The sequence below is a fragment of the Diorhabda sublineata genome, chromosome 2, assembly GCF_026230105.1.
Source record: "Diorhabda sublineata isolate icDioSubl1.1 chromosome 2, icDioSubl1.1, whole genome shotgun sequence".
In the NCBI taxonomy this organism is placed as follows: Eukaryota; Metazoa; Arthropoda; class Insecta; order Coleoptera; family Chrysomelidae; genus Diorhabda; species Diorhabda sublineata.
The window spans coordinates 10,308,176-10,319,338 of NC_079475.1; the positions used below are offsets into that span (position 1 = coordinate 10,308,176).

The following is an 11,163-nucleotide window of genomic DNA, read 5'->3' on the forward strand; positions in this document are numbered from 1 at the left end:
TAATGGTGGGGTCCCCCTTACACGGATAAATGAAAACCACGGTTAATCGAGAAAAAATTTATTAAACATCAATTTTTGTAGAAATGTAAATCAGTACATCCAAATTATCACTTATAAGCATGTACAAATATAATTAACACCAATTAGAGATATTCCCGGAGATAGTAATATTTTACTAGACGCTATTGTAAGTAAATACGTAACATATTTTCTCTAACAACAGTTTATATTTATGTACAAAATACAAAAGAAAACATAAATCGAATGCATTCTTAGTAATTAAAAAATCAAAAAGAATGAAAAATACATCGGAGAGTGAATTTACATAGGTCGAAAATAAGATGTTATCAGTTTTTGTTTTTTACGGTTGGCAATAACTTTTCTCACCTCGGTCCTGATTTTTCTGAGACTGATGACGTCGTTTAAATCAAAATTTTCCTGCTCGCAAAAATTCAGAAGAATATCAATTGCTTCCATTGCTTTTGTTGGTTGAATTTTCTCTTCTGTCGGACCAAAACAATTGTCTGTGTCACTATCAATCTCCTCCGAATCAGGCAGTTGAGAAGTAGATGGTGTATCACTACTAAGATAATGCGCTACAATGTCACTATCAGTTTGGATTTCAAACCCCTCCTCATTTTCATCTTTTTGGAGCTAATCAACAATATCGTTTCGGTCAACATTGATGAAATCTGGAATAGATCTAGACAGTTCAAGGCAAGTTTGTACATCATCGTGCTCATCCATGTTGTCTTCTTCCCCATATTCTTGGTCCAAAATTTTTGCCCTGCAAAGTCTTAATGTACTCGATGGCAAGTTTTCCCACGCATCACAAACAGCAAAAATGGCATCTTTTATTGTCCACATTTTGAGGAGGTCCTTCATTGAATCGACACAATTTTCTTGGAGAAGGAAACGGAGAAAAATCTTTTTATACCTCCGTTTTAAGGAAGAAATGACGCCCTGGTCCATTGGTTGTATCAATGATGTGACGTTAGGAGGAAGGTAGGTGACAAAAATTAGCCCATCCTCGGTTTTCAGGGTAGATTCTGATGGGTGACTAGGAGCGTTGTCAAGTAGGAGAACAGCTTTCTTTGGAAGTCCATTTTCTTCCTGAAATTTCTTCACAGATGGCACGAAATCTTGAAAAAACCATTCTTTGAAAATAGCCTGATTCATCCAAGCTTTTGGATGGCTGTAATGGTTACACGGAAGTCTTTTCACGTCTGTTCCTTTGAACGATCGTGGTTTTTTAGCTTTCCCGATCACTGTTAGTTTTAGCTTGTGTGTACCCGATGCATTTGAACATGTCATGACAGTGAGCCTTTCCTTATTAGATTTATGTCCACGAGCTGACTTTTCACACTGCGCAGCTAATGTTTTCGACGGTAACATTTTCCAAAAGAGTCCTGATTCATCTGCGTTGTATATTGGATCGGGGGACAAGTTTAATTTTGAGATCAATGAACCAAATTCCTCATTGAAAACTGTAGTAACTGTTAAATCGCCACTTAGACTTTCGCATTGAATGTCTAATTGTCTAATCCCATGCCGGTTTTTAAATCTAAATAACCAACCCTGTGAAGCTCCAAATGGTTCATCAATATTCAACCTTTCGTGAAACCACTTAGCTTTTTCACAAACCATCGGTCCAGAGATAGGAATCTCTTCAGCACGTTTTTGTTTAAACCATTCAAACAAAGCTGATTCCATGTCAGATAATGTTGACTTCCTCATTGTTTTTCTTCCTGACGCTAGTAGAGATGTGGAATCAGCTGAAGATATGAACCGCAAAATTTCATCCTTTCGTTTAATTAAATCACGCACTGTCTGCTCTCCCACACCAAACTCACCCGCCACTTTTCTTACACTCTCACCGCGATCTAAGACACGGTTAATAATGAACACTTTTTGTTCCAAAGAAAGCACGACACGCTTACGTTTTGAAGCCATAGTCAATAAACAAAGAAACTAGCCAACCGATCAGTAGGTGAAAACTAATCAGAAGCTACTGAAACACTGAAAGTGAACAAAAGTGAGGTTTGAGTAGGGGGAAAATCAACAAAAACCATTTGCTGGAATGAATTAGCAATTCAGGCTTTGCGACTCTTTCTACTTAGACATAAACGCTTCTCAGAATCAATAATAGGTCAGGCGTCTGAAACCTTAATTACATATGTACACATTTAAAGTTTAATATTTTATTTTACATAATTTCTCTCCTCCGATACGGATACTTCTTGTAATGAATGGGTGCATATTTTTAATAGTTACGTACATACGAATAAATTCAAGGTGTTTATTTTTTACCCAACAAATCTTCAATAATTTATTACTCCAAAGGGTGGTATTGAGCAAGGAAAGAAATGGGTATTCCATCTCAAAAGTCGGGCGCCCTGATTTTTTTTTTACTATTCTCCTCGCACCACGGATAATCGCGAACACGGATAATCGAGGCACGGATAACCGGGGTTCTACTGTAGTTTTAATCGAAATATTTTCATGAAGACTTGTCAAATAGAAAACCACGAAAAGTTGGTCATTCCCGTTGGTTAACTCTTTCTCGGAATCTTGAAATTCTTGCCGATTTGTTACTAAAGCTTATAGTCAGATGTGCTACAGTATTAAAGTGAAATCTTCTGCTCAAGGATTGAGCTATTCATTAATTCATCTAATATACTAGTTACTTCGAAAAACAGTATAGATACGTTTAGTTAATCGAAGAAATAAGTTTTTATCTGACTCAGAAAATATTGTTTTAGCAATGGTAACTGACTCTAGGAAATATATTAAGGAACTTGGACATTATGGCAGCTGGATCAAGATGTAATGAAAGTATGGTGATGATTTTAATTACTTCATCTTAATTTTGATGCATCTCAATATATAGATTTAATAAATTGGAATGATTACAAATGTTGTCACGATAGACTGAAGAAGAAATTCAGAAACTGGTTCAAGCAGGAAATGCACGATTCCCTGTCATTCCCAGGAGGTAGAGAGGATATGAAGATAGAGATGGTTTTATTTTTGGTAAACTAAAATCCCTAAATAATATGCCAAAGATTGAAACTAAAAAAGCCAGCCACCTCCTCGTTGTGACTTGTAATATTTCAATTATCAATTTTTTGTTAACTAAGTTCCACCATAATGCAAATGGGAGTGACACATAATTTTAGCTGTTGTTTAAACATAATTTTTTATGAAATTTCTTTTGTTTTTTTGTTCACTATTAGCACTGAATTTATTCTCCAATATTCTAAGATGATAAAAAAAGATTTTTATGAAATTTAATCATTCAAACTTATTGTGAGTACCCGATCTATTTGTTTTTCAGATATTTATTCGTATCTAAACATATAAATGCCTGGTTTTCATGAGAAAAAAATAATGTTTTTGTATAAATTGAGTGATACGTAGTGATTTTTCATAAGGAAAAAATCAAATCAGTTGTTTTTAGGACCTGAAAACACAATGGAAGTTTATATATAATTATTTAAATAACTAGTTTCCTTCAGAAAGATTCGACAAAGCCCATACATTAGGTAAAACGAAAAATTTCTTCGGAATTAAGTTATTAAACCTTCTAGGAACATGTGCAACTGACAAGATGATTGAACGATTTGAACCCAAAATAATTTTTACCTGAGTACCATACTGAATAAAACTAAAATCTTCTTGAATAACGAACAGCTGAATCGTAAAATAAAATTAGTTGGTTTGTCCCAGAGAAAAGATTTTTTACATTCTGACAATTATTTGGGTTGATAAATGGGGATTTGAAAACTTCAGGTGGCTCGTATTAAAGTTATAATGGGTTCTGCCAGGAATGAAGTTTAGAAATCTCACGTATAACTTTAAAAAAATCACAATAGTTTTATGAAGCCGTAAATACCTGAGATTTTTTGAATTAAAAAAAAAGAAGAATGAATTGAAAGACACAAGAAAAACTTAAACTATCCGACTATCCAATCGTTACTATTGATTTGCTTATTTTATTGATATTTTTTAACCACGAATTGGTCAAAAATACAATACAATTTCATTCTCAAGACCCAATTTTATCATCTGTTAACATCTATGCCTTTTCGCGAATGAAAATGGAAAAGATCGATGTTTTCGTTCAGCTTATATGCTTTATTATATGAGTCAAATCAACTGTTGATAACTTAGTGGATTATTTGAAATAGTTTTGTTTCTGTACGCTCATCTTGAGATTTCCTTTTCTATTAGCCTGTTGAGATATTGGTTCGAACTATCAACGTAGTTTTTCACGTTTAGTGAATTGAATGTTAAGCTGCTATTCCTGAATTTTGAGCATATGTGAATATCCACACATTCTCAGAAAAGAATTTCAGTTTGTTTCCCAATTGCCATGAATTGTTTATATGCAGTTTCACATTGTTCCTTTGACACCGATGTTAATAAATATCCACTGATTTGTGTGGATCTATTTACAATTTCAGGGGCGGTTAGTTTCTCCTGCCCATTTTCATCGCTGAAATTCAAATTTTCCTGGAATTAACAAATATTTTTTCGTCCAATATATAAATTACTATATTTCAACACAAAATTCTCTGAAATTTACTTGGCAACGGTTCAAAAGTGAAATTTAAAATATCATTCGGCAAAGAAGTCTAAATGATCATAAATATCCTTATCTAATGATTTTATTATTTATAGTTATTATTATATACGATAAGATTTAGTACTTAAGACAGTTTGTACGCTGATCAAAGTGTCTTCTTCATCGTACGTTAAGACTTAGTCCTGTTTTTGCATCAATGGTAGTCGAGCTGCAGCTGGGATGATGAAGACCAGCTTCCATACCATCTTATAGGTGGTCGTTCTGGTGGTCGGCATGTATTCGGTTTTTCTTCCGTTGCAATATTTGCCAACCAGTCATCTGACATTCTGTCCGCGTAGTCTCTTCATTCCCTTCTCCTTTATTTCATCATTTATCTTGTGGTCAAATAATGTGTGTTCCGCTATTGATCTCAGCGTTCGCATTTCAGTAGTTCTTAAAAGCCTCCTCTGGTCTCTATGGCGTATGTCATTACTGGTGTCACACAGGTCTTGTACATTCTGACTTTGCTCCTGGTGGTCAGATATTTATTCCGCTAAATTACATCTCTCATATTATTAATGACGCCTTTGTTGTTTCAGCTTCCACTTCATTCTTTAAATTTCTATTACTTGTTATGTTCGCTACTAGATATTTGGATGACATCACTTGTTCTAAACTCTGATCATATATCGCGAGTTTAAATCTTCTCGGTTCACTGGATACTGTAACAGATTTGATTTTGTATGTTAATAGCTTTCGCTATTTGTTCAAACCTATACAGTAGCCTTTGTAAGTTATCTTAGTAAGTAAGTAAGGAAATTGGTAACTTACTTATTTTTATTTGATATTAATGTGACTCTAAACGATCATAAATATCCGTATCAATTGATTTTATAATTATTCATAGTTATTATTGTATACGATAAGATTTAGTATTTAAGGCAGTTTGTACACTGATACTGGGCTCTTAATAGTTTGATGTACGTCGAGTACGCTAGTCAGATTATTGAAATTACTTCATTTATTTATTTTTTTTTCTGCTTAATTTATTGTTTTTTTTACAAAGTTTTGATTTGAGCTCGGGAACAAATTAAACTTGAGTGCAGTTTATTTTTTCTGAAAACTTTACTATAACCGACTGCTAACATTTTGTTGATATGCAATTTCAGTCGTTCTTATTTTATGAAATTTCGCAATAATTCTGCTTACTGTGTTTTTAGTGGATCAGAAGTTTTTCAAAATATCTAGTGTCTAGTGGTAGTAACCTACAATCATTACAAACTTCTCCATTTTTTCCTTTCTTTTTGTCTTGGAAAGAATTTAAAAATCCATATTATTCCATTCTGGTTACATAAATAATAATTAATCCATAATGTACGACTAAATATTATTATAGAACACCAAAATTTGAAACGTGTGCTCTCCTATGTTGTATATTTCACGTGCACGTACATGAATGAGTACATGTGTTTCGGAAAAAGCACTTACCAATGTTGAAAGTATTAGTAGTAATATGTCTATTAATCATCCTATCCATAAATTACTCTGGGAATAATTAATAATATAAACTCAGATCTAAGAAATTTAACGATCCAACTTCCTGAAATTAGGTGAAAGCAAAATAAAAACTGTTACAGTTATATAGATCTTTGATGTATGTCCTCAATTACATTGGCTGTTGATTTCTGGATTATGATTATACGGGGAAATTTTCAGTGAAAAAATAGCTGGGCATTGGCACAGAAACAAAAAATATGAAAATTACATTACATTACAACGTCTGTGACAAAATCTATTGCAATATATAAATTACATGATTCATATTTTCGGATGCAGATCGGTTTTCTTTGAGGAACTACAAGAATTTCATAATTTCTCTGGGGGAGTTGAGTGTTGGTCTCAGGTTGGGTTTTAGATTAAACTGATCTTATGCGTATGTGAGTATTGTTTGCATTCGTTGAGGAAGCGCTTGAAGGACAATTTTGGCAAACAAAACGACTATCTAAAGACATCAGATAACCCTTGAGTTTGGTTTGATTAATAAAGAGTTTTCTTTTTGCCAGAGCTTTTCTTCTCCTCTTCAGTGATGGTTTTCCACCAAACAATTTTTTCATATCATATCATATCATCATATCTAGTGATCTAATCACCCTCAAATGATGGTACGTTTCTATAACTAAAGTTTTTTCATATTAAATTAAATAACACCACCATTGACGTCGTTAAATCAGTAAAATTCTTAGGGCTTGTTGTAGACAATTCTTTGAAATGGGAAATTAGATATCGCCGCTATATCTTAAAAATTAAGTTCTGCCTGGTTTGTGCTAAAATCAGTTTCCAAAGAACTGAGCTTATCCACCTCCTTAACAGTTTATTACGCCCTTATTGAGTCGCATCTCCGATATGCCCTTTCCTTCTGGCATACGTGTAGTGCGACTCAACTTGAACCAATCATCAAATTTCAAAAGATATTTACTCAGACTAAACAACTGCAGGGGCTTCTTCAAAATATTGAAAATATTGACTTTTCCTTTCTTATTTATCTTTGAATCCGCTCGCCTATTTCGATCACAGTTATGCACTTACGAACGTGAAGTATGACCTTAATCTACCTACTTCACGTTCAGAATTAGTTGAGGGCTCGATATTTTACAATGCATAAAAAATACACAATCATTTGTCAATTGAAATCAAATCTATTACATCAATTCCCGTATTTTGTAATAATATGAGGCATATTTACTGGAAAGTGCCTTCTACTTTATAAACGACTTTAATTATAATAATAATATTCAATTCGGAGGATACAGCGCATTGGTTTAATGTTGTTATCGATTTTTAATACAAATTATTACCTATTTTAGAATTGTAGTCTAGTTAATTTTCACAAGTATATTTTAAAAGTTAATTTCGTTATTCATTGTAGATTTCTTGTGTATAGTTTCTATTTAGATTTTATTTTATTTGTGTCTTTATTTAGCTCTATTATATTAGTATTTTTAGGTTTTTACAAGCTTTTCTTTATTTCGATTTAGTTACCCACTTTTTTTGTGATATTTTCAATTTAATTATTGTTAGTTTGAGTCTCTCCCCTGTGTTTTCGATATCATTAACATTTATTTCATAATTTCATGCTGGTTTCATCTTTTACAACGGAATGTATCTCAACGAGTTCAGTACAAGTGCGAACGCTATCAGTTATAATAAGACATATATTTTCAATTATAGTTGACCTTGTTACTTGACCTTTTTCAAACTAAAATATGAATCTACTTACTTCGCGTTGATCTTTGCTTAAATGAATAACTAAAAATGAATTGGTTAACGAAGAATACTTCAAAGCGAATTGAAACATTATGAGGCGAGTGTAGTATTCGTATTGTATAGATATAAAATAAACTACGGGATGAGTAGAAAAATCCTTTTAAATCCTAGATCGATGAGACATAACTTATATTGTGCGTGCTGATGGAGATCTCCTTGTAACGCAAATATAAATTAAGAAAGTTTATTAAAAATAATAGTTATTCAACTTAAATTTGTATAGTTGTTCATATACTAGTGAGCAAAAATATCGATACGCTCGAAGTCAAAAGTTTTCAGCAAAAAATCAGTAGCCTCAATTCTTTTTCTGATTGCAGATCTATCTTAGCTTTTAATTGAATAATTTTTTTGGTGAAGAAAAAGTATCAAACGGAAAGGAATCTAACGATGAAAAAAATGTATTTGAAATTGATCTATCAATTTTGAGTGTTCTCTCCCCTGGCCTTAATAACAGCTTCCAATAAGTTTCTTTATTCGATCCTGTTCGATGCTATCCCTTTCTTCAGTGAGCGCCATATTAAACTCCGATTTCGTGGCTGTTGTAGTATTAATAGCCCCAAATTTTCTCTTCCCATGAATGTTTGATAAGATTTAAGTCCAAGCTACGCGCTGGCCAATCTATTGAGGCAATTTCGACATCTTATAAATACTGATGCACGGAACGAGCACTGTCCTACATTACGCCCATGAAACTGGCGTAAGGATGTAATAAATTAAACATTTCTTCTATATATTGGTTAATCCCCCCGTTCCACCGCCAGCTTCAATAAGAACCAGCTCGGTTTATGCTTCAATTGAAATTCCCGCCCAAACTTCCTCCAAAAGGTACGTTTTCTTTTGTGCAACACTACATCCAGGTCTTCTGTGAACACGTCCTCTTCTAACGCTACCATGCAGAAACCCTCTGCTTTCATTTGAGAACAAAACGGAGAACCGTTGTTCGTCTGTACAATTAACATGTTCTCTGAAAAATCGTAAACGGGCTGCTCGGTGGACTGGAGTTAATTTGGAACCAGTAGCTGACCTTTTTTTGACTCAAGGCTAGCTGCTTGAGTCTTCTTTTGAATGTCCAGTCACTCACAGCCACTCCCCGTGTTTATCAAAGCTCTTGTTGGACTTTAACACCAGTATGGGCCTAATTTCTCAGCGATGTTCTTTCGGATATGCATCTTTGTCTTTTGGAACCGTTGCAAGTCTCTTGGTAACGACGAAACAGTAGACTGACTCATCTTCAGCGCACCATTTCTCGCTAACTGCTTGATTAGCCTTATCACTTCTTGTTTGTTGTTAATAGATATGTGTATCGCTTGACGTTTGAAAGTAATTTTTCAGGAAAATAACCCTTTATAATGGTCAGTTATGTCAATTGTAATGGACATCAAAGACGACAGGGCAGAAAAACATCGTAACGAGGAATTAATTGAACTTGCAAGTTAAACCAGAGACGATTAAAGGAAACACGGGAGGCCGAGAAGACAACTGGATGGATAAGCTAAGTTTACTTCCAACATCCTAGGTTTTCCGAGTCAACTCATAAGAAGACAACCCTCACACGGTAACTCCGTACTTCATAAGCAAGTACCGAGTTATACACCGGGGACAGTTGGAAAGAAGGTGAAGGACCACTCGAATTAGATCTTTTCCTGTCGAAGGAGGCTGAAAAGAATTTACTCGAGGCAGCGAAAGCATACACACATTAAGACGTCCAGAAACCAAGAAGTCAAGAATGTATAGCCAACAGGCTAAAAGGTAAGACCACCAGAATCTCCTATAGAACTCAGGGGGGAGGAAGGAGTCTACGCGCGAGCCTGCGACGCAAACGAGGATCTGTTGAAATGACAGGGGGTGATGGAATTTACTTCTTCGCATCCATTCGTGGTTTTATCCGAGGGTGGCTTAACAATACGCGCGCTGTGCGTACAGCATGTTCTTGTACTGTAGGATAAAGAAACGTTATAATATTTTATATCATTTTGAAGTTAATACTATTAACAACATGATATATCATCTGCTTTGTTACGTTTTGCATCAATAGCTCACTGTTGGTATTATTATTGTTTTGAACAAATGTAGCTTCGCCTTTCTGGAGATTTTTTTGGATATAATTATTATCGCATTCAGTGTTCCGAATTGTTTACTTACCTTCGTTTTCCTTGCTTCTAGATTCACCGTGGTTCTTGATAACCGCCCCATTATATACATAATTTTGAATGAGTCATCGTTTCTAGTTTCTTGTTTGTTTTTGTGGTGTTGTCATTATCATTAACTTCGATTTTCGATTTCTATGAAGGCTCTGCGGGTTTCCTTTTCTGTTCTAACCGATTTTATTTAAGACTATATTGAAAACATTTCGATATTCTTTGGTTTGCCTTTATCTTTGTTTTTGTATGTTCGAGTGTCATTTTGGAAATACTTTTTAGGTTTTTTTTGGAATGAAAAGATTGTTCATAACGCTGTACAAATATTTTCTATTGAAAGTCGTAAACTTTTAGGAAATCTCTGGAAACTGAGTAGGTAAATTGGCATTTGAGTTTCACAAATTTAAATATTTTTCGTGTATATATCGCTTTTCAATTTTAGTAACCTTAAACTATAACTTACTTTGAAAAAAATTATTGAAATCCAAATTCTCACTTGTTCTTCAACATGAATTTTGTTTGTAATTGAGACATGATTTGAATTATACACACACCACTTGAAGAAAAAACCAAAACACTCGGTTGAGATAGATGGACCGTTATGAAACCAAAACACAGTGAATACCGCCGAAGGCTAGTAACTAGAAAGCTTTAAACGCCAGACTAGGAAACGAAACAATTGTCTATCCATACGCGTCGAACTACAAAGTACTACCAGTGCGATCTAAACCACTATATGAAGTCCTCGGAAGTTTCAAGTGGAATCTCAAGCAAAGCGCTCTTTCATGAACAGCTCTCTCCCTCTTTCAAACGAAAGCTTTTGGTTCGTTCTCTCTCTTTTTTATCTCGAAGAGAAAATTAAGTTGTGTAGAAAGAACTGACAGGCCGCTGGTACCTGAAATATAAACATGGGCGGAGATATTCGGTTGATAAGAAAGGGGCTTTCATGTATTCCCGAAGTAGGAGGAGAAATGAGACATAAAATATTTTTATAGTTACACATTATCAACGTATATAATTATATATAAGCTCTGTAATAATTGTAAACTTCATTATGCAGTATGATATTGCAATATAGTTCTTCCAATATCAATTACAGATTATAAAAACCCTTATCGACAATTTTGTTTGATC

At 34.1% G+C, this 11,163-nt stretch overlaps 2 protein-coding genes across 2 annotated transcripts in view; both read right to left on the reverse strand.

The window, feature by feature from the left end:
- The window catches only part of LOC130440734 (growth arrest-specific protein 1-like), a 28,148-nt gene extending 17,353 nt beyond the window's left edge, over window positions 1-10,795 (reverse strand). Inside the window, exon 1 of the mRNA XM_056774045.1 lies at window positions 10,493-10,795. The gene's annotated coding sequence lies outside the window, so the exon portion shown is untranslated. The remainder of the gene's footprint in view (window positions 1-10,492) is intronic.
- On the reverse strand, window positions 322-1,713 carry LOC130440594 (jerky protein homolog-like). Its single transcript, XM_056773855.1, has 2 exons — window positions 730-1,713; window positions 322-654 (listed from the first exon to the last, which is right to left on the reverse strand). Exons 1-2 carry the CDS (start codon window positions 1,711-1,713, stop codon window positions 322-324), a joined length of 1,317 nt encoding a protein of 438 aa, XP_056629833.1.
- Window positions 10,796-11,163: the final 368 nt, after the last annotated feature.